Source organism: Calidris pugnax, unplaced genomic scaffold, assembly GCF_001431845.1.
Source record: "Calidris pugnax isolate Ruff unplaced genomic scaffold, ASM143184v1 scaffold15, whole genome shotgun sequence".
Lineage (NCBI taxonomy): Eukaryota > Metazoa > Chordata > Aves > Charadriiformes > Scolopacidae > Calidris > Calidris pugnax.
In genome coordinates this window covers 8,369,698-8,393,885 of record NW_015090774.1, presented here as the reverse complement: position 1 = coordinate 8,393,885, position 24,188 = coordinate 8,369,698, and the positions used below count along the sequence as shown (strand labels likewise).

The 24,188-nt window shown below is 45.2% G+C and overlaps 2 protein-coding genes across 2 annotated transcripts in view; one reads left to right on the top strand and one right to left on the bottom strand.

Annotated features, from left to right (window-relative positions):
- Positions 1-13,506: 13,506 nt before the first annotated feature.
- Positions 13,507-23,890, bottom strand: SARAF (store-operated calcium entry-associated regulatory factor). Its single transcript, XM_014945238.1, has 6 exons — positions 23,768-23,890; positions 23,159-23,334; positions 21,492-21,882; positions 18,266-18,374; positions 16,094-16,206; positions 13,507-15,599 (listed from the first exon to the last, which is right to left on the bottom strand). The coding sequence occupies exons 1-6, from the start codon at positions 23,838-23,840 to the stop codon at positions 15,574-15,576; spliced, it is 888 nt and encodes a 295-aa protein (XP_014800724.1). The 5' UTR covers positions 23,841-23,890; the 3' UTR covers positions 13,507-15,573.
- A 100-nt stretch (positions 23,891-23,990) lies between these two features.
- Positions 23,991-24,188, top strand: part of LEPROTL1 (leptin receptor overlapping transcript-like 1) — a 4,748-nt gene continuing 4,550 nt past the window's right edge. Inside the window, exon 1 of the mRNA XM_014945474.1 lies at positions 23,991-24,117. Coding sequence (XP_014800960.1) covers positions 24,102-24,117 — 16 coding nt within the window. The 5' untranslated portion in view covers positions 23,991-24,101. The remainder of the gene's footprint in view (positions 24,118-24,188) is intronic.

Sequence of the window (24,188 nt, the reverse complement as noted above, 5' to 3'; positions counted from 1 at the left end):
CGGCGGCGGCGGGGCGGGAGGCGCCGCGCATTCCAGCACACAGCGCGCAGCGGCGGCACCGCCCCGCACCGGCACCGCCCCGCCCCGCACGGCGGCTCTGGGTGAGGTGGGGGGGCGGGCCCCCCGTGTATCACCCTCCGCCTCCCCTGGGGGAGTGGAACCGGCAGCCCCGGGGTGCGGGGGGGTCTGAGCCCGCCGGATCTGGCCCCAGCCGCCGCACGGTGGGGTTGCAGCGGGCCGTGGGGCAGGCGGCTGAGCGTGGTCCCCGCGCCCCCCGTGCGGTGGAAGCACCCCCAAACCGGGACACTGCGGGAATTCCCGGTTCACGGGGGAGAAGTGCGATCCCCCGTCCCCCTCCACTAACGGGGTTCCCCCGCGGATGGTGGTCACGGGCTGAGCCGGTGAGCGGCCCCGGACACCCAAGGGCACCCCAGACCTGTTACCGCTCTGTCCGGGGTGTCTGGACGCCACTTGTCCCTCTAAGAAGTCGGACACCGACCGCTCGGGGGTCGCGTAACTCGTTAGCGTGCCAGAGCCTCGTTCGTTATCGCAATTAACCGATAACAAGTCGCTCCATCATCTGAGAATGGCCATGCACCACCCTCACGGAATCGAGAAAAAGATCTCATTCTGTCAATCCTGTCCCTGTCCCGACCGGGCAGGTTTCCCGTGAGGCAGTGATGCCTCCTGATGGAATCACGGGATTGTTCGGGTTGGAAAAGACCTTTAAGACCATCAAGTCCAACCGTCAACCCAGCACTGCCAAGGTACCACTAAAGCGTGTCCCTCAGCACCATGCTGACCCACCTCCTAAATACCTTCAGGGATGGTGACTCCACCACTTCCCTGGGCAGCCTGCTCCGGTGCTTAACAGCCCCTTCAGTGGATAACCTTTTCCTAATATTCCATCCAAACCTCCCCTGGCACAACCTGAGGCCATTTCCTCTTGTCCTATCACCTGTTAATTGGAGAAGAGACCGCACCCCACCTCCCTACCACTCCACCACTTCCCTGGGCAGCCTGCTCCGGTGCTTAACAGCCCCTTCAGTGGATAACCTTTTCCTAATATTCCATCCAAACCTCCCCTGGCACAACCTGAGGCCATTTCCTCTTGTCCTATCACCTGTTAATTGGAGAAGAGACCGCACCCCACCTCCCTACCCTTTCAGGTAGTTGTAGAGAGTGATAGGGCCTCCCTTCAGCCTCCTTTTCTCCAGACTAAACTACCTTAGTTCCTTCAGCCACCCCAAAACTAGGGGGAAAAACGCCCAACCCATTGCTGTTGCAGAGCCCGGCTGTGTTCCCTCACTGGTCCCTACAACTGGGAGCCCAGGAGCAGTGGCTGGTCCTGACCAGGTCAGCCATGAGTTCCCATCCCACGTGAGGAACCCAAACTCTTCCTAGCTGTTCTTCCTGCTCTTGGGCGCTTGATGTCGATACCTGAAGAGTCACCCTGGGCCTGAAATTCTTCAGCTTGAGCCAACCTGTAAATCGCAGACTGTTGAGCAGGAGCTGACCTAATGAGCCGACGTCACCGGGAGGCTGCAAAAAAACCCCTCTCCTTGTTCCACCAGGCCGACACCAAAGCAAAGCCCAAACTTCTCCGCAAACCCGGGGAAAAGCAGATGTTTTTTTTTTCTGAAGAATTCAAACTACATCAGGAATCATCATAAACATATTCTGTCGGATATTTAAATGGGGTGTCTAACGAGCATCCCTGATCCGTTCCTGTTTTGTCTGCATCCCAACAGGAGTTCCAGCTCAGCTGAGCCCAGCTGGTGCTGACACTCCTGGGCCGCGTTTCAAGTTGTGGAACATTTTGAAGCTTCTCCCCCAGATGGCTGAGGGGTTTCATATGGAGTTTCCTTCCCTGGGTTTTGAAAGTTGTGGGTTTTTTCTAACTGTTGTCAGTAGAGGCTCTGACCAAACTAATCCCCTGATGGCGTTAAAGCGAGGTAGGGGTGCTTGGCTACAAAGAAACTGCACGGTATTTAATTTAATCAAATTGTATCTGTGCTGGAGTACTGGGTGGTGGGAGGCAGGGCCACAGCTCAGTGACTCCTTCAGAGGCACTCCCATCTGTCTTTCTCAGAATCCAAGCCCACATCAATTTACTTAAATCAATATTTAGACAAACATTGAGATGTTAGGACTAGTCCAAAGATGTGATGGTGAGTAACACCCTTCCTGGCCAGCGCAGCAGAGGGTTGGTTGGGGTGGCCACCTTGCCACCCTCCTTGCCTATGTGCCCGCCACAGCCACGTGTCGTTACCGGTCAGTGCAACACACCACCACCCCTCAGTCATGAGTTGGCTCTTCACTCAAGCAGATGGATTGGAGTGGTTCAGCATGGAGAAGACAAGGCTCCAGTGAGACCTTAGAGCCCCTTCCGGTACATAAAGGGGGCCTACAGGGAAGATGGGGAGGGACTCTATCAGGTAGTGGAGCGATAGGATGAGGGGAAACGTGTTTAACCGAAAGAAGGTAGATTTAGACTAGATATTAAGAAGAAATTCTTTACTGTGAGGGTGGTGAGACACTGGAACAGGTTGCCCAGAAAAGTTGTCCAAGGCCCCATCCCTGGAAAGAGTTCGAGGACAGGCTGGATGGGGCTTTGAGCAACCTGATGTCCCTGCCCATGGCAGGGGTTTGGAACTCGATGATCTTTAAGGTCCTTTCCAACCCAAACCATTCAATGATTCTATGATCTTTCTTTTTTTTTCAGTGTCTGATGAAGGCCCATGGTGATTTGGGGTTTACGCTGGAGGTTTTACTTGGGTTTTTTTTTCAGGAAAGTATTAAAGAGGACTGTTGCATGACTTCAGTGCTCTTTTAATGGTGACGTTGCGCTTCTAGCTTTCAGAAAGCTTCTGAGTAAAACTTAGCAACACACATAAATAACCTACAAACCTAACTTTTTTTTCAATAAGGCTTCATTTTCTGAGTCATTTTAAGGGAGTTTTAATGTTTCCCACATCTTTAGGAAAACTTTTGAACACCTTTCACAATTTACATTTCTAGAAGACTTTCTTTTTTTAAGGACTCATTCATTAGCAGTTACAGAAATGCCAACTATGCTTGCAGATCTTCCTAACTGACCCTACTACTTCTTACGTATTTTTGGTTCCTAAGGGCAAGCTCCCTTCTCCAACCCCTATATATACTCCCATATGTTCCAGAAGAGGAACTGCACAATACAGGTGTGTTACATTGTGTATTTATATTTTATATATATATATATATGGATTTATATGTACTATGTTACGGACTTATTTGAAAGTTGCCCAAAATTCCTAACCTTAGGTTCCTTGCCAAAGGATGATGCTTTTGCAACCCCCATGTGTCTTTTCTCCTGCTCTGAGGTTAATTTCCCCCGGTTTGGAGTGGGATGCCTGGAACACAGCTGCGCCTTGTTATTGGTGCAGGCTGCAGCTCTGAGCTGCTCTTCAGGCAGAGAAACCTGAGCACATGGGAGGCCAGGCTCACATCAGAGTTTTGCCTTTCCAAAAGATATGGATGCAACTGGCTCCAAAAAATCTAACCCAACTTCTAGTCTGGCTTCTGTAAACGGTTTTGACATCACTGTTGCCTACCTCTCTTCTTGAAGAACTTGCCCTATTCTCAGACAGCTCTGTGCTCAATGCTCTCCTTATCCCAGCCCAACACAAAAGACGTGTTCCCTGGTGAAAAGCTCCTTTGAGCTTGAAGTTGAACATTGCCCCTAAGTCAAGCCTGAGCCATTCACTAAACCCCTTAACTCTAGAGGCTGCTCCATCAGACATATAGGTTAAATCTCAAGTTACACCACTCCTTAGCTAGCCAGCAGTCAAGTGCTGTTAGTTCTCCAGTGCTTTCCAAAAAATCCCACATGTGCACCCCAAGAAATCTTAGCAGCACACGGAAGTGGCTACAGTAATTATTTTGTGGTCAGGATGCTTTCGAGCAGCTTGAATGTGAATATATATCCTGAAAGAAATGATCCACATCAAAGCCTGTAATGCCTGCAAAAAAAAAAAAAAAAAAAAAAAAAAAAAGCAATAGTAAATAAAAACTTCTGCCAAAACAAGAAACTTGAAGTTAATGCAAAGATGGATTGTTTCCATTCTGGATCAGCCGGGGAGCAGGGAGCTGAAACTGGGTTTGTAATAGAAAGCATACTTCAATATTAACATCCATCTGTTATGAAAATAAAGGCGCTGCATTTATAACTGTTAAAGCATTTTAGATGACTCGAGGTTCCTATGGGAACTTAGGTTCTTTCCTTTGTGTATAATTTCACAATTGGATTTGACATAAGTGCCATTTAAGGTTCATTCCCTGGAAGGGTGGGGGTTTTTTCACTGTCTAGTTTTCCTCCGCGTTTTTGGTTTTGGTTTATTTTTGTTGGGTTTTTTTTTGAGTGACCAAATTGCTTAGGCTTCTCTGAAAGCGCCACTATTAATGTTATCTTAATAGTATTTTAATGTTTATCACTTCAACACAGATCCCTCTCGCCTTTCAGAAACCAGTCTGACCAGATTTCTCAACTTTTGTACTCTGCAAGTACGCCAATTTGCTGTAACTGTCTATGCTAATGTTCTAAAAATGTGTTTATGGTTCCACTGTCCTAGAAAACATATATTAATAGCTCCATTGCCAGGAAAATAGACCCTGCAAGCACTTGCTTTAAAAACACAATGTGGGCTTTAATGAACTTCTAAAAAGCTATTCAGAGCACCACAGGATATATGGGCTTTGCAGTATTGTGCTCTGAGAGGACTCTCTTTTGGTGCTAGAGGAGAGAAAGCATTGCTGCCTGGATTAAAAAAGGTCTCCATTTGTTTTGTTTTCTGCCATTTGCTCCTTATAACAAACCTCTGTTTGAAGGTCCGATAGGGCCAAAATTTCAAGCCCTATACAGCATCACTTGCATTTCAAAAATTCTGGTTTTAATCCTTTTGAAAAGCTTTCAGGATATGCAAGCCTCCTGATGACGGGAACTGAATACTTTACTTTTTTCGAATAGTCAGTAAAATTCTCCGATGGCATCTCCTCCTTCCTTCCGACAAGAAGGTTGCTGCATCTGTGTGGTGAACAGGATCAGTTCCTGTTCAAACAACCTCTCCAAAAAGCTCCTCTTTGGCCAGCGGTGCCAGCTTATCCCACCTCAGAGGCTCAGTGGAAATGCCACGTTAGCTCTTCTGCCTAAAAATGAATGTAATGCAGGGTCAGTGTGTGGGAATGTCAGTTTACAGATGGATACCCAGACTCAGCTACTCATTCTTAGCTCTTGCAGAAAATTACACAGAACAGTTTGCTGTTGTTACAGCTTTGTGACCTGCTCGGGTGGCAGTGGGTGCTGTGAAGGAGCAACTTCAGCAAAGCTCTAAGTTCCTACAGTACATATTATCATGCTCAAATAAGGAAAAGACTCTTCAGACAAGTACTTAATGGAAGTAATTTTTCTACTCACAGGGCATTTCTCTACAAGCAAGCAGGCTGAAAAATTCTACCTATTTTCACAAGCTTTTACATAGTCTCCTAATGAACGCCTGTTGTTGACTGCTGTGGCTGTGATTTTACCAAGCAGTAAACCCAGCGTTCCGACTGCCACTGCCAGAGCTAACCCACCACAACCATCTGACTCACAGCACAAACCTGACACAAACACATCCTCTCACCTCCCATTCATTGCAAGATGCTCTGCGTGGTTCATTTTGTGCCACCAGGCTTTACACAGTTCCCGTTTAGGCAGCTGGGTTTCCAAATGATTTCAGGCCACTGAAGGGCGAGCACAGCGAGCTGTGGAAAACCTGCTCTCCAGTTTGCAGCTGGAAGCACCGTAGCTGGTGTCAGGGCTGGGCACACAGCACCCAATTCTCTGCAGCCGCTCCCGGCTTCTAAACCAGACAAATAAAGTTGCCCAAGTAACTGTTTGGAGGGGAGGGCAATGTTGTCCTTGGAGTTACGATGCCACAGCCTAAACAGAGATGCAGTGGCAACACATAAAAAAAGTTTTTAAAAGGCTTTCTTCTATGGGCAGAGAGGAGTTTGCACTGGTGTAACCGGATTTGGAGCAGTACATCTTTTGTCATGGATGATAGCAGGGTAGGGGATGGTGCCTGGTGTTTGACAACAGTTCTCTGGGGGTGAAGTTGTTTTTGAAGCAAGAGCCCTCTGCTCTTTGCAACTGGCTAGCTGACAGAGATGACAAGGATTATGTGGGGGGGAGAGAGATGTAATTGGCAATTACTGGGTGAGAGGAAGAATAAGGGAGGAGAAAGGCCCTCTTCAGAAAGAATATGTGGTTGTGCAGTGAGGCTGAGCTCACCATGGGTTGTCTACCTTGGTTTCCCCTTCATTCCCAGCAGCTTGAACTCCATGCTGCACATATGCTCTCCTGCTGGGAAGAGTCTGGTTTATTCACCTCGGGTTCAGAACTTCTGCCTGACTTTCCTGAACACCTCTGGGTTTAACCCACAACCCCCTCATTCCTGCTTCTCCCCAGGCATCCCTGTGCCCACTGTCTTGGAAGCTTTACTCAGCTAAACCCATTGGGCGTGTTCCATGTTCACCCCATATTTGATTGAGCACTTTCTTCCTCCACTTTTTGTGTCACCAAGTTGTTGCTGCATCTTCCCCGGCGCAGAAGCCACTGCCTGCTCTCCCTCCTGCTGCAGCACAAGCTCACCCTCTGACCACCAGGCAATATTTCACCCTGGGTTTGAGACTCTGGAAGAGCTGTACCTTTCCAGTACCAAGGGACAAAAGAGGTTGGATTGGACAGTAGTGAGGGGAGTTTACCCTAAATCGTGCTGTAAGACTGAAATACATCCAGCATTAGGTGTAGAGATGTAGTAAAAACATCTTTGCTACTTGCTTCAGTGCAGAGGTTTGTTTTTTCCAGAAGACGTGAGGATGCAATCTCATTGTATCAAGTCACTCTTCACTCCAGTCCAGCTCTCCAGACTTTGCTGTTTGCACCAGCACAACTATACCCAGGGAAAAAATTGAAAACATAGCCTAAATAAACATATAAACTATGTGTCCTTTCCACTTCGCCTCCAGTAATTGCTCAGTCAACAGAAACATCGTTTCACCAGCCTGAAATAATCCCTAAGAGTCAGTGAAGTGCATGAGCATTTTCCCAAGCACGCTCTCTGCACGCTTCCCTGGAGTTTTACAGGCTTTTCCAAAGTTCTAACTCTTGGTGATGCTGTGGTTTTTGGGGCTGGGAAAGCTGCACAGGGCAGGACACCCAGTTACCGGCTGGACAAAGCCCCCGAGGCTGGTTTTTGCCTTTCCATTCCCAGGGTAAGCTGTGGGGTTGCAGCACAGTTTCAAGAGAGGTTTCACTAGTGCAGCCACACCAGCACAATACTGGCAAATGCCCAGATTTACGCGAGGCCTAACATTTCTTTTAAATATGGGAAATTCAATGCTCTGTGCAGAGAAAGTGTCTTTTCTATTGTCTTTTTTTTTTTTTTCTTGAATTAGAAGCCAGGCAAAAAAAACCAACAAAAAACCAAACCTCACACTAACAGCTCTCAGAAACAGCTGCCCCTTCGCCCATTGACCAAGATGGGGTCCCTTTTTACTCTTTCTTTTTAGTATCTCTGCAGCTCATCTTGGACTAATGAAACTCTGCCTGCAAGTTAAGAAAGGAACCCCACCCATCCCTGCAGGGTGATCCCTGCCCCAGCCTTTTCTCTGGGGCCCGGAGGGATGGGGACTGTGTCTTACTGGGGGGGATGTGGTGCCCAGTCTGATTGGTTTCCCCTCCCAGTCTGTGCTGGGGCCCTGAGGCCCTACTGCAGGATAGGAAAACCATGCCAGTCCTGTTAACTCTCCCCTTGCCAGCCAGCTGCTCGGAGACCTCCTCTGGGACAGATGCAGCGGTCATCTGAGCTCGGTGGGCTTAAGAGGCATGGTAAGTTGTGAGGGGAAAAATAAGCCAAAAAAGCTTGCTGAAGAGAGATAATTAAGAGAAAGCAAAATTCAAGCTCTGTTTCATGTTAATAAAAGATGTTTCTTCTCCCTGTAGTTCTCACCTGGCTTATAGAAGCAGGCTGCTATGGCTGGAAGATGCTCCTGCAACATCCCTGTCTCAGGTGGAAACGCAGAGTAATGCACTGAGATTTTATTTGTTATGATCCATGAGATCTGTTCTGTAGATCTAGATGTCATGTGATCGCTGTAATATAGCACAGACTACAGTACTGTCTCTTAAAACGCAAATGAAGTACGTAATAATTGGCCTTTTGTTTATTTAAGGTGTTCAGTAAAAATGGCAGAGCTGTCCAAAATGCTGACCATGCCTTTTCTCCTGATTTCAGCAGGAAATCAGGCCACTTAATGAGATGAAAGAATGTGGGGTTTATTTCATCATCAAAATCTTAACATTGATGTTTCTTGCACAAACTTTCCAGGAAGGCAGGCCGTAATGTTACTTGCCCTCCTGTGGCACTTTGAAAAATTAACACTTGTTTAGTAGCCTTGGCTGCAAAGTGTGAAGGTGTCTGAACACAGTAAGGGTAACTTCTTATTCAAATCATCAGCTTAACAGGCATGCTATACCAACTTTTCCAAATTTATTACTAAGTTTTGGTCTACATTTAAGTTTTCTGCCAAGAATATATATTGGGACAGGAATGCAAAATATCTGTGCTCTTCTCTCCTTCCACCTCCACCAGCAAAATCTCTAGTGCAATGGCAGGTGTGCTGCTTGCAGAATTTCAGTAAATGGTGCTGGGAAAAGGACTTTTCAGCTAGCAGTTAGCGTTAGCTGGCTGTACTGGAGGCTGTGCCAGGAGAGTCCTCCTAGATAAGGATGTGAAAGCTGTCATGCTGCCTTGGGGGAAAGCTCCCTCTACCCAGTACCCTGACTGGTGGAGGCCATTAACAACTTCTGCTTCTGGAATTGAAGATCTAGGGATTTTTGAGCCACATAACGGCTCAGTGGCTGACGTGTTTACCTTCCTGAGAAATTGCCTAATCCTTTCCATCTCATCTTTGGTTTCGGCCTTCACGGCGGGCTGTGGTAAGGAGTTTCGTAAACCAGAGGGCCTGGATTTTGAGGTGCGTGTATCTCTGAGCTGGCAGGGTTGTGAAAATGTATGGTTAGGGCATATGTTTGGGAGGAGACGCAGTGGACAGCAGAGCTGGCCTGACCTGACAGCTGAATGTATATGGTGTCCTCACAGGTCATGGGCAGACTGGGGGGTGCAGCTCCTTTAGTGTGCACAGACCACAAGGCTACCACCCTCCAGTATGTCCTCTGGCTGAGGCCAGAGCATCCCACGTTATTTGTCAAGGATCTCCACTGCTGGCCATTCCTCACCCTTGCTTCATTTGTCATTCCGGGGCACGAAACATTCCTGTAGCTCAGCTGTCTTCCCCAGCCTCTGCTGACGTGCTGTGCCAAGGTCATGGAACACAGCTTTCCCTCACCCGCAGCCTCTCGGCCTGGAGCCCCGCCAAGCTGGGCCGATGGCGGTAGCACTTCACGGGGCCTCTCAGGTGCTTGAGCAAACAAAGGCTGGAGAGGAACAGATGCCTCGGCAGCAGGTTTGGGCTAGAAATGCTCACAAGTTCCTGGCTGGGGCTCCTTGCTCTCCCCCTGCTCTCCTGAGGTTCGGGGCTGTCGGAGATGGGTTGCGTTGCGTTTCTCTCTCAGCTGCTGCAGAAAGTTCTGTTTCTCAGTTGTACCCAAAGCAGTTTCACAGTGTAAAACCCCCCAAATGTTCAAACCCTGTTTTCTCTTTAGCAGCTGCATCAGCTGAGCTAAGGGGGAACTGGATTACTCGATTTGAGTGTGACTTCATTTTCCTGTCATCACTTTTGTTTGCACTGTTTCAGCTCTATAGTACACATTCACTTTGTCATAGACTAATCCCCAGCTCCCTGTGAAAAAAAGGAAAGAAATCCTTCCACCTGTTAGGAAGGAGAACGCGAGGAGTTAACCAGCCAAGCACACCGAGGGAAAATCAAACTGGGCTGTAACCCAGGGGCCTGGCTGGTTTGCTGATAGTCAGGATGAGGATCTGGGATTTGCCTACCTAAAGAAAAAAGGACTTCACTGCTGACAGTAGGTGTCAGCAGCACATGACAGTTGGTGCAGAGCAGGATCTCCTTGAAGACGGGGGAACAACTTTCTGAGCTGTTCCAGCCTACTTTGAGCTTGATTTTAATCTCAGCTTCAGAAACAGCACAGATCAGTTTGTTTCTGCCTAAGCTGCAGCCACATGAATTTCTGCCCCGATCTAATGTCACTTATTTCCGCTACCATCTCTTTACAAGCTGTGTATCAAGCTACAAAGAGCACCAAATAGGTCTGTATTTATTGAACACCAAACCTGTTACAGTTCTTGGTCTCCCACTCTTGCTGGAGTGGCGCAGGAATCAATGGTGGTATTATTCAATAGTAAAGCAGCAATAATAAAGTAGTAGCACTCCTCCTCCTCCTCCTGGAAAAAGAATGCTGATAAAGTATTTCCAGTGTGAAGGTCGGCTCTGCAAAGTTGTCCCACCTCGACATTTTTTTTTTTTCCTTTTTCCCCTCAACCATAGTTGTTTTCTGCCCATTAAAGCAGACACGATGCATTGACAGCTGCTAAATGACAAGAAAATACCTACAGGAGTTGACTGGGAGATGAATAACTCCCATTATCCAGCAGCAGCAAAAGGTATTTTGGATTGCTGGTAATTCCAGTGCTGCCTCAACGAATACCATCCCACGTGCTGATTACAAGAGCACAGGAGACCTACAGAAGATGGCCAGCAGGGGCCATGGTCTCAAGACCATGTCTCAGAGGATCCTGTACAATGATATCCGAACACAGAAAGACTGCACAGGAGTCTCAGTGCCAGGGAAGTCAAGACAAATCCAGTAAATGAGCAAAAATTCCCTGTGTGGTAGCTCCGAGAACCTGGTCTTTAAGCAGGCAGTGATTTGTCTCCACCAGAGAACTGAATTGGGCTATGGCCGAGACAGTCCTCAGAGCAAAAGGTATCAATGCATATTGCCAATAACTGCTCTTAGGACTTCTTTAAGAATGCAGGATGAAACTTTCAAGGCCAGCAAAATAAAGCTGGTAGAGCTGCTATTGGAGCTGCCTGGTGTTTCCCACTGTTGTGTGAGAGGAGTGACCCGACAGGACATACTGCTCCACCTGCAAGCCTGGCTGTGGCTGCTGCAGGTGCAAACGTGCTACGCTTTCCCTTTCTGGCCTTCCCAGTTCATTCCAAGACACACTGCAGCATGGAAGAAACACGGGTGCAGGGACAAGTCCCCTTCCTTGTGCCTGGCACTACCACTGTGGCATTTCCAGAAGCATCTGATGGCTTTAAACATCTTTAAACACCTACCTACAGGACACTCCACGTGCTAGCACATGGCTGAGCTAGCACACCCTCGGCCAGCTTCTTGCTTATACTGGTATAAAGGCCCTCCTCGTTCCCGAGGTAGGACGGAGGGGATGCTTTCAGGTCTTCTCCATGCTGCCAGTTCACTGGTTCTTCATCTGCTCCAGCCAAGGACAAAACTCCTTCTCTGGCAGAAGGCTGAAAAAAGTTCTTCTCACAGACATGCTGCCCATGAAGGTCAATTCACCGCCTGAGAGCTTCCTCCCTTGGCTTCACCTCAATCCACTCCAGTCACTCCCACCTCAATCAACTTTTTTGCAAGTGCTCGTCGCTTCCTCACTTGAAGAAACATTGACACTCGGCGGGAACAGAGGGGACTGTAAGATGGAAGACAGTGGGAGGTAAGAAATACAGGCCAAACCAGAAATCTGCTGACTATTTTCATCAGCACTGGCAAAACACAGCTGTCATAGGAAAGGAGAGGTCCGAAAGTGAAAACTACTGTAGCTGGACACTATACTGGGAAAGCAAGAGAATCAGCTGCAGGAGGTTTCAACAAAAACAGGGGGAGGGATGTGGAGCCTCTCCCAAGCAGTACTTAACCCTGAACTGCTCCAGCAGGTGAGGAAAGAGGACAAGGGACCTGAAAATACATTTAATTACACACACGAGATAACAGCACTGTCTGTCAGTACGGGCTGCATCTCCATAAGAGGGTTTTTATTTATTTTTGTGGGTTTGCTCATATACTTTGGAGGCAGCTGGACTATTTCCATACCAGAATAACTGGTTGGTAGGCACTCTGAAAATATTAAGAGCTGATAAAAATTTGCTTTACATTTGCAAGGAAAAACACACCACTTGCCATTGGCACTAAGGGACACCAGCCCGAGTACAAACACTGCACTTTGAGCTTTCAGAGGGCTGCGCAGGCCGGCACCGCTTCTTGCTGCTTTATTCCAGCAATTTCTCCGTGCAACAACCCCTAGTGCTGGAAATCGTGCCACCTGGCTTGATGTAAAGTGACGATGGTGGAAGGTTTTTATTGTTTTTACAAAACAACATAGCAGCTCCCCTCACCAGTAAGCTCCCTCCCCACACCTTGCACCCCCGGAGAGAAGAGCAAGCTGCACAGCACGACAGTCTGCAGGACCAGCCAACATCTGACCTGGGAGCTGAGTCACAAGACGCAGTGGCATAGAAAAAAAAAAAGCTTATCTCTCTGCATGGTTTTTTTTGTTTTTTTTTTTTTTCTTCTCATCACATGCTCCAGGGGAAGTCAGCTGTAAAAACCAGGAGTTTCGTTCCTGGTAATGAGCTTTAGCCTCGTGCGAGGATGTAAGTCATGTCAGAGTAGGAGCAGAAGTAGTCCCAGGTGCCAAGCGGAACTGCAATTACCCTGCAGCAGCATTTAGCAGTTTAAGCATTTACGTACGCCTTGCAACTACGAAGTCGCTGTGAAGATGCTGCCAGAAACCTGTCCAGGAGCAGAAGGAAGACGAGGACCTTCCAGATCAGGAAGGAAGCTCAAAGTGTGTCACAACTATGAGCTCTAAGCTGCCCTTCCACAAGTTCTTTTCGTTCAGGAGCCTCACCAACAGCCTTGATCTTTGCTATCAGAAGGAAACTTTGCCATGGGCGTTTGCAGGTCTCTGTTTAACCTTACATGACCACTGCCAAGAAGTTGAACTGCCTCCCTCTGTAGGCTCTGCCTCTGCTCAGCAGGGACACATTCCCAGGAGAAGCAGCAGATCCCTCAGCTGCTGTCCCAGGGCAGAGTTCTGCTCTATCCACAACCAGGAACAGCAGCAGTGATCATAACTTCTTTTGAAAGGTTTCAATAATCACCTTGTAAAACTGGAAACTCACCAACAAAATGGAGCTTCTCTGCAGACTCAGATGCGAAACCTTGATTTACAAGAAATCCTTCATTTCCTTACAGGCTTCAATATTTTGTTACTGAAAATCCAATCTATAGAATAACTCTATTCCCAGCACTGTTTTACTTTATTGAAACAATATGCAGCTTACGAGCTCTGTGTCTGGGGGGTAAAGGATGTTGTTACACCACCCAGGAGGCTGATGGTGAGACACAGCCACCCCTGAAAAACAGACAGTGCCATCCCTGCAGGCCCCAACACAGTACTTTAAAGACAAAAATACTCCTTATTCACTTATTTCATTACTTTATCAAAGGGAACAGCAAAAATATCCTACAAACAGATTCAGAAACTATGGTAATTCATCAGATTTATGCATCAAAACACATTTCATGCAGAAACTGTAATAAATACAAATGAAAACATTGTCAAAACCATTTCATAACACCTCACAATTTGAGAGTAAGCTTCAGCTTCAAAGTACCCAGTTAGCAAAATTCCAGTTTCATTGTTATTGTAATTAGTTGGCAGAAAGAGTAGTGACTTGACAAGTTTCAACCTGAATACACTTAAAGATAAGAACTCCACATTTAAAATACATTATTTTGCTATATTTGGTCAAAAAGATAAACCTTTATCATCTACTTTTCCTCAGAAAAATTAAAACTTTCTTATAGGCCAACAATAAGGTCTTTGACATTTCCCTGCTTTCTAGGCTGATAGAGAAGGCTGTTAATGACGCTATTTCCCCCCCCAGTCCTCAAGCAGCTCTGAGCAGCAAACCACAGTGATTTTGTCCTCAAGTTATCAATTTTATCAAGATTTTCACATTTTCAGCGCAAGCTCTAGTACTTTTTTTGTAGCTTCTGTCAACTTCTTAAAGATTTCTATGGGATTTTTGTTGCTTAAGCCAGACATTCAACTCCGGTGTTATCATTTGAGCCAATTATTTCTGTACTCATAGATGGACATAGTTGCTTTTTGATGAGTAACGCTGATGTCACTTTCCTAGACTAACCACAGCTGCCAAATCTCCTTGTGGAGACGCAGCTTGTATCAGCAAAACAGTGCTTTGCTTTTGCTGTAATGTTTTTCATCAATTTCCAGACACAGTATTTTCACAAGAGTGAAAGCTTGGCTTCTCAGACTGCTGCCAGCCCAGAGGAGCTGTGCACACACACTTCTAAGCTGTATTAGGACAGCTTAGCCTCTCGAGAAGACCTGGAGGTAAAGCAGCCCGTTTTCACTCTTCCTCCTGCCCAATCCTGAGAAATTTCTCTGGGTTTTTTCAGTGATGCCTCTCCCAGGCCACAATCAATCACAAAAGAACCGAGAGACATTTTTCAGAACCCCAAAATGTCACCGCAGAACACAGCAAGGTCTCTCTGCTTTCTACTCTTTGACAGCATGTTGTTTTTAAAAAGTACATTTGGGAAAGTTTACATCCCGTAAGACATTCAATGTCCCTTCGTCGCTTAGTCTCAAGGTCTACTATGTTCTAGAGATAACCACCAGCTTTGGATTAAGAATGCTCCCTTCAGTTTTGCAACAAGCAGCTTTGGTTTACTGTGTTCTGGACAGAGACTGAGATATAAGCCAGTCTTCACAGCACTGCTACCATCCACCATCAAAAAAACAGTCTGGAGTCTCAGTGTGGGTGAAGCGTCTGTAGCTACCTGAATTTAAACGACCTCAGTCCAAATTAGAGAAGGACCATCTTGTCTCATTCTGGGTTTTTAGTTTGGTTTGGGTTTTTTTTCATAATTTATACACAAACTCCCCCAGGTTTGCACAGCCCCCTGGATAAACCCTAAAACATGGAGTGTCCCTGAATATGCCAATTTTGGCTCCAGTAGTCACATAGCACAGATACAAACATTGTATGAATGTTGGCCTGTCTCTCTCTCTCTGGTTTTGCTCTTTCCCATTAAGGAAAAACCCCAACACCCAAGTAACTGATTGCACTTACAATAATGTTCACATGAATTTTACAAAGACAAACAAAAGTAGTTTCAAAGAGCAACACCCCTTGCTTTGAAAATCTGATAAGGCTACTATTGCCATAATCCCTCAAGTACAGACAAATAGACAGGCGCTGTTAACATCATTCTTCTTAACTTGGATGAGTTTCTTTTCAATCTTCTGAGAAGCTGCTGTTGTGAAATAGCGGACGTTCCAGCACCTGTAATACCCTAAACAAGAGTGAGGGTCCACATTTCCACAGGGAGAGGATTTCTTTGCCTAGTCCTTCACACCTCATATCCACTTCTGAAGCCCACCACTAATAAAAAAAGTGCTAGCACACAGGGAGGATTAGTTCAATCACTCAGATGTAATAACGTCAAGCATTTCATCTTCGTTTTGTGCCACCAAAGCCTGCAAAGAAAAAAAAAAAGCGTCAACCACAGCCTTTCCTAATAAGGTTAAAGGTGGTAAGTGAGATGAGTTCAACAGATTCTCATAAAGCAGAACAGCAAGCAACTGTGGGCTGACTAGCCTGAAAAAGATTCTGTTCTTGCAGATTAGATAACCTGCTTTCTACAAAGAAAGCGCGTTTGCACATGTTTGCTAGAGAAGGGCATGTGTGGTGCACACCAAAGGGGAAAGCCTTAAACTAATGCACCTTGGAGGTGAAGTCAAACCCAGCGCTGGGGGTACCATGCCCGTTGTAGACCTGTGGGGAGTCTGATGCACCACTATGCTGCCCTACTTCCATAGGAAACAGAAATAGGGGACATTGTTACACTTCTACCTGAACCGATTGATAAAATAGAACAAAGAATGCTTGCTGAACCTCAACTAACACCTGTGTATTTTTGATAGGTCCAAGTCTCTCAAGCTTCAGGAGGTAAAAAGATATTCTGCCTTACCAGAAGCAGTTCTTGTTCCTGAACTGCCATCTTGTGTGGAATTGCTTGAGTGCCCACTCATTGGAGGTGTGGGATCTGTCCGCATACCGTAATGTGGGGAACATGGCTGTGCTCTGATGAGAAACAGAGTAGAAGGAAGGCTTCATTAGTGACCTTAAGAAAAAATTAAGAAGTCACCATTCCAAACAAGGGGTCTGCATCTGAGGGAAAACTGTAAGCACGCAGTTGTTTCAAAGCCAGAAGCCTCCCTATTTAATGTAATTAACACATTCAGAGCAAGGATATTCAGTGTTGTCATGATAACCTCTGTAGACTTTCAGAAGGAAACTAAAGGATAAAGAACTCTAAAAATTGCAATTGAGGAACTTTTTCTCTCTGAAACTCTGACCTTAGATTCTGTCAGACAAGGAAGTAGACCTGAAATCTGAAGCTTAAATGCCTTTTGGCTACACCTACATCCCAACCATGTAAGACAAAAGAAAACTTCCTTCTGTTCCGTTAACTATTTTGAAAAGGTTGTATCAGTAAGACTAACACATCATGACCTTTGACTCACTGATTTAAATTACTTGCTTCTGTGGTTATGGAATTTCCTGTTGTTGAAATTTACAAATAGCCACCTCACAACAGTATCAGCACCGGCATCTTCAACATCACTTCAAATGACTGAAAAAAAGAAAAACTGACCAAAGTCTGTTTTAAAGAAAAGAAGCCCAAGCCAGAAAGCTTGTTCATGTATTTAGAGTTAAATATTCAGTTAGGGCTCTAATCTTGAACAAGAGGTAGTAATGAAATGGGGTGTGTGGAAATCAAGGAACCAACCTGTACATAGATAATACATAAATACAATGCTTAAACACAAGGGTCATGTATTTAAGACTTAAGGAATAGCAAGTCAATAACACCTTTAATATATTATACCTTTTAAGAATCCTTAGTGGAGTTAATATAATAAAACAAGATCATAGAATCATTTTGGTTGGAAAAGTCCTTTAAGATCATTGAATCTAAGATACGATCTTTCAACCTCTAAAGCTTTACTCAAAGTGAATTCATACACAACTTCTACTGCTGCATCACCGTCTCAGTTTCACCTTACTCGACTCTATGTGATCAAGATCACACATTGGACACTTTAGAAATTATCTTACACTTAAGTTTTTACTTCCTTAATAAACAGGCAACTCTGACAAGGCGCCAGTCATTACCCAAAAAACCCTTTAGAGTGGAGGAAGGTGCTGTAACACATTCCTCTCCACATGATCTTACTCTCAAAATATAAAAAGTCATATGTGGTTATATTTAATGCACTAATATCACTGCATTCCTACAGGATTAGAGTTGATACACATGCACTTATTTGATCAATAGCTGAAACTGCTTGGGTTCTAAAGATTCCTTGCAGGAGCCACGTATTTTCTCTAGTGATGCCTAAAGTGGCAGGATTTCTCTCTTTAAACTGTTTATCTGACAATGATGCATTTTCAACGTTTACAAGTGTTTAGCAAATATGACCAGCAGATGTTTACTCCAGCAGGGAAACTGCTTTTGAATGCTCTTTGTGTTGTTTTTCCAAAATACAACTTACATCTGACCTACAAATACTTTGGAAAACCACACCTCTCGGATTTCCATGCATGAGCCATTGGATTTCCCATATACAGGACTGTAGGCTGACGGCTGTTTAATCTGACCACACTGACTATCACAGAAGAGCAACTGCCATCCAGACTGCTTTAGGAAAGATGACACTGACACAAGAGACCCATCTACAGATGGTTTTATGCTCACAATTATTATCTGTGTTTTTATGCAGTCTGTAGATGGATATTTAGATCCTCATTTTACATTTGCAGGCCATCATGCCAGGTCAGAGTAATCAGCTAAAGCAGAATAAAGTACCTTTGGCCTCCCAATTCTTCTTACCCAGAAACATGCTTAAAATGTCTCTCTGCTGGTGGAGCTATAGATTGATTCTCAACTCTTACCCAGAAACATGCTTAAAATGTCTCTGCTGCTGGAGCTATAGATTAATTCTCAAAATTTTTCTAGACATAGGATTTTATAGCTTGAACAATACAGGCCTCAAAGCTTAGAAACAATGTAAACACAGTATATGACAAACCCCTTGAAAGCTTAAATACTTAAAATCTGATAGCATGCATATTTTACCTGTTACTGCCAGCCAAGTAGCCTAGCAAGCCTCCTGCTCCTAATCCGGTCCAAAATCCTGGTCCTGAGTTGGTTTCATGACTGGAATAAGTCCCAAAGCCGTTGCCCTCTTAACCAAAATGAAAATGGAAAACAACAGTTAGTGGCACCTAATCCTCAGGCCAGCTGTTGCAACAAGACTCTCCCCTGTTAAAAATAATAGAAAATCAAGGCAGTAAACTTCTCCTGATTTCAGTAGATTCTTTACCAAGCTCAGCTTGAAAGGCCTCACAGTTCGCAAAGCAGGAAAAAAATAGAAACGAACACTAGTGTAAAGAGTTTTACATTAAAAATTATCTTCCACTCAATCTCACAGCCCTGATATTTGCAAAACAATGGCAGAGTCCCTGCCTGCCGATTTACAACCAGACAATTTAGATTGAAAAATAGAAAAGGTAATGAAGGAAGACTAATCTGCTCAAGGTCACGCAGCAGGCCAGGAGCAGACTCATGAACAGAATTCGAGTACGTAAGACCAAATAGTGAACTAACCACTAAGACTCACCACTTGTAATCTCACTCAGAACAGCTGCACAGCAGCTCAGTCTAACGGCTAACATTGCTTTGTATTGTTTCTGGTAATCCTAGTCTGGCATTTGTTATCACAAGACACACTAACTGCAATCACATTGCAAAGTTTTTATTATGCATGAGTCACCAAGCTTGACAAATACCTTGATGAAACTGCAAGCAGGTTATGGGGGGAAGAGAGTCAAAGATTTTTTGCATGGGACCTGCACAACCCAAGGTTCTGATTTGGAACCAAACATCTTCCATTTAGAAACAAAAAGAGAAGAGGCAAAACCAAAATAGAGTAATTTTCTGCCCTAGACAAAAACACATACATAAGAATAAGCTCAATCACAAGTTTAATACATAGGGATGTATAAAAGGCAAGGACTGAAGAAAACATTAGTCACCATGAAATATGTCCACCTAAACAAGTGGACTAGAGATTTTTGTACATAAAAGTTACATAGGGCCTGGTTTGTCTTCAAACTGGTGTGGATTGTTTGAAGCCATGGAAGATAAACAAACAATTTAAATAAATCAGTTTAAGTCTACACTGGATTTGATGTTGAATTTCATTTTGAATGCACTGGGAGAAAGATAAACTCTCATTGGGATGATACACCCATTAAACTGTGCTGATTTGGAACAAAAAATAGTAGTTCATTTACTGTAACAACGATGTTAACCAGGAAGATGAACAAACTCATTTGTTCAAAAGCAACATGGTTGAACACTGACTCAGAAAACTGAGTCATATTTTGTTGAAATATCTGAAGTAAACCTTAAGGATCATGTCAAAACACTAACAAAAAAAAAAAAAAAGGTAGAATTTAATTAAGATAGGCTAGCTAAACAAGTTTCACATGATGCACTCTGCATGTTACGGGGATTTTAAATGAGGCAAATTAAATATTAACAGCAATAAGTGAACAACATTGCTTTTCATTACTGTCCAGATTTTCAAAGACTAATGTGTTCCTGGAACACCTGGACATTTACGCTCAAAGACGTGCTTCTGCTCTGCCACCAAAATTCAGTGCCCCGTGGCTGCTGAGTATTGGCTGAGAGCAATACTCTGTTGCGTGTACGTGCATTGAAAGCAATGGGCAAATGTGAGGGCTCTACAAAGGTATCTCTGCAATTCTTATGTTAAGCTGACAGATCAAATTTAAGAGTTAAGCTCGTCTTGTGAGGTGGTGTTAGATTTCTCCTTGAAATCCAAGGAGAAATCATTTACGCTCATTATTAAAAATACCTTAGGCGTATGGCTTCCCATGTGCATTTTAAGTGTATCAATTTTCAGTAATCACCAAGAAAACATATTTTCTAGGCCCTACCCTTGCTAGATTTCAGCCTCCTGCAAAGAAAACAGCATCGGTGCAATTAATCCACACAGGACAGGACAGAATGTAAGAAAGGAACTCTTCACTTTCCTTTGCCTGTGCCCAGCGTGACAGAGCCCTGCCTTATGACCAGGGCTCTTCGTAACTACCACAGTAACGCCAGTGGCATGAGGTCACGGATGCACACACAGCACAGACAGACTCAAGTCTGAAATAACCACATGGAAACCAATTTGCAAAGCCACTGGTAACACAGATGCCCAACGCCCTTAATTTTCCACTGCACGTGCCCTGCACAAGGGCATCCAGAAGAGTTATACTGGCACCTGCTGTTGGCCGAGTGGACTGAGCAAACCCAGAAGAAAGCATGAACAAGCATTACTAAAATATAAGCTTTTGACTAAGTAAATTTAATCCTTGCTATTTATTTACTTGATGGAATCCCTTCTCTATCTCACAAAAAAAAAAAAAAATCCAAACCAGAAGAGATGGAGACGATACAACGTGTCAGGGTATAAATTTGAGTTCCAGTGCTGTGAACATCTCACATGTTCACAGGGTTAAAGGAGTTGATCAGATATCAGATCAATAATGTTTATTTCCCTTACGACATATGATCATCTAAAAGCAGACCATTTATTAAGAGATGAAAGTCACCAGTTTTCTGGGAAAATAGTGAGTGCATCTTTTCCTAGCAGCAGCCTTGTCCCTGCTTATAAGATTTCCACCTTCAGAGGAAAGGCACCACATGAGACTCGGGTGGTGTAATGATAGTTCACAGACACCATTCTCTGTTCTGGGAACCAGACCTTTCAACCACTGGGACGGCGCTGCAGCACCTGTTGGTCAAACAGAGGACTGCTACATGATACTCAGCTCCAACTGTTTTGCCAATGAAATCAGGGGTCTGGCAGCCCAACAGCTGAAAGACCCTTCTGTAAAGTTTCAAAGTGCTTCTCTGGCATGAGTTTGTTTCTGCCTGCATGAGACTATTCTCTCTTCCAGATTACTTATGAAAATTACTCTTCCCTGTCACAATCCTCGTATTTCAGAGAGTATGAAAAGAATGGTTCCAGAGTGTGGAGAGATGGATTTTCAAAGGTTCAAAGGGCAGCTTGCTGCACAGCCTGCCCTGAAAGCCTGTGGGAAACCAAGTTCTTATTTTCACTTTTGAACAAAGAACAGAAAGCAAAGCTGACTGCAGGCTCTGCAGCCAATTAAGCAGTCAACTGCCAAAGCATTGGCTTTAAGTCTACCCCACCTGCACTCACTGAAGATAAAACAGCATGATTCTGCTTGTTTTTAGTACTATAAATGGCGCAGAGACATACCTGTGAAGCTGGACTTAAAACCAGGAGGAGGAGGTGCCTGCTGACTCTGCCAGAAAGGCCTAGTGAATCCATCACTGTCACCAAAACTCTCCTGAGGCTGCTGGTTACTGAGGAAGAGCTTGTATACTCCAAAAGCAAGAACCAGAAGAACAGTTACAACAATTGCTCCAACACCAGAATCAGAAGAATCCTTCCCTGACTGATGATAGCCAGATCCAAAGCTTCCAGAGCTCTTCGCTTTCCTTTCGCCTTCCTCAGTCAGCTCTAGCTTGAACAGCAAACTGCAGGAGCCTCTTAAGATGTAAGGATCATCCGGATAATCGTAGCCTTCGCAGCTCACTTCAAGTCGTCCAAAACGGTAGGTATTTTTCAAGTCTGCTTTGCACTGCCACTGAAAATATAAACACAATACAACGTAAATCCTGCTGCTCCAGAGCTGAAAATGCCTGTCTGCTTCCCCAAATACGCTCTGAAATAAAGCTGTGATTAATAACAAACCATGTAAAAGGCCACGGGGTAAGAAATTTCTGACCACTCTTATTCTGAAAAGGACTAGGAATTCGAAATTAAGTAAGAATGTTTTTTTAAATCCTAAAAGTTAAAAAAAATTGATCTTTTGGAACACAGAAGTTATAACTCTGGAAGATTTTGGTTTTGTACACTGAACAGGTTTTTCAAGTATCCCTTCTTTAGGTATAATACTACTTCTAAAAATAACCTGTACCCTGTGCAACAGTTAATTAATAAATTCCTGTCCCACGTAAACTAGATGGCAGCTACAAAAATATAATACAGAAGCCTGAAATCAATTGCACTTGTGTCCACACGGAAGTCAAAAGAAATTGGGACAGACATCATTAGGCATTCATATGTAACACTTAACAAGCAAATTACAATCCTGCAGTTGAACATATGCAGATTCCTCAGTCTCACCTGCCCTTGAAGTATCTGAACTCAGGTATCACCTCTAACTGTAAGTGACATATATTTTGTAATATATTTTGCAAGTGACACACATTTTGGAAAGAAAAAAACCACGTAGCTCCTAGATTAATAATTCAGGACAGCATTGTCAGCTGCCAATTAAAATTTGACTGTACTTTTACATTACTGTATTAGTTTTAACCACTATCTGCAGCTTTGATTCCGGGTTAATCTGTCGGCAGAAGCCTAGGGAATAGCTAACAAAACATAAACATATCTGTCTATTGAAATAGCTGACTGAAGTACTACTGTGCAAGAAGTAGTCACAGAAGTCTGAACTTTAGTTTTTAAAAGGTAGAGTGTAAGTGATGCAAATATTTATAGCCCTTTCTACTCTAAAACTTGGAAATATATGCAGCAATACCAAAAGCAAGAGCATCCTCAAGGGTTAACAAGAGTTGGATTTTATCAACTCAAGCAACATTTTAATTAAAACGAACAAAGGTGTGTTATGCAGCGTTTTTACATTACAGCCTTCAGGGATATTTCAAAGATATAACTACAGTAGTTCTAGAAAATCAAAACCCAAAAAAGTATTTAGGTTAGGCTTTAGTTGTCAAAGGCCCTCTAGCAAAAAGCAAACTGCACCGACACCCTAGCCCATTACTGTTTTTTCCTTCAGAAGCTACTAAGCCTGGGGAAAGGTGGCTTCATTACATGTTTATCAAGTTTTAAACATTTACCTGCACATCATAGCCATCCCAACCTTTGTTGTAACACTGAACAACCTCAGGGATACGCGAACATCCAGCACTGCCTCCTGTGCACTGTAACTGAGGGACAGCAGCTGTCCGCCGGGACGTCGTGTACTGACCTCTGTGAAGAGTTAGCGCCTGTACCTCCCTCAGCAGAACCCTCCCTGAAACAGGTAGAACAAGGGTCAGTGTTTACCAAAATGCGTTCCCCTTAGCCACAAGGGCCTCCTCTCAAGAAGAGGCTGACAATACAAAAGACGCAACAGCGTGAAAATGAAACTTTTAAGAAGCGCCAGAGAAGCAGAGGAACACGGCAGCACTTCCCACTTCCTTCAGAGGGGGCTCTGCGTTATTTCTCTCCGAGCGCAGAACCACCACTATGGAATTACCACTGCGGCCCAAGCCGATTTAAAGGGAGCCCAAACCCAAAAGCCCTCCTGGCGCAGGCCTCGGCCCGCCCCTTCCCCCCGTACCAGGCCGCCGCTAACCCGGCAGCGCTCGGGCCTGAGAACCCCCACCCCACCGCGGTGACGGGAGAGGTAGAAAGGGCAGCCGGGAGGGCTTCGAGGAGGCGCACCCGGCCCCCGCGGCTCTCACCCGGCTGGTCCCAGCCTCGGGCGGGGCAGACGGCAGCGCAGAACAGCAGGAGGAGGACAGCGGCCGCCGCCATGACAACCCTGAGGTGAGTCAGCCCTCCGCCCTGCCGGAAGGGGCGGGGCCTCAGGGCCGCGCGCGCACCGCCCTCAGGTCCCGCCCAGAAGCCGGCAGGACCAATAGGCGACGAGAGGGCGGTGCTCGGGTGCCTGCACGCTCCCCGGCCGGAAGCCGCCCCTCAAGAGGACCAGTTCCGCTTCCGTTCGGGCGCCGTTCCGCTTCCGGGTTGGTGCCAGTTCCGCTTCCCGGCGTGCAGCCTCTCCGCCGGTGTGGCGCCATGGCCGGCATCAAAGGTGCGGCGCGGAGGGAGGAGGGGGTAGGGGGCTGGAGCGACTGCCGTGGTAACGGCAGTGGGGCTGCCTTC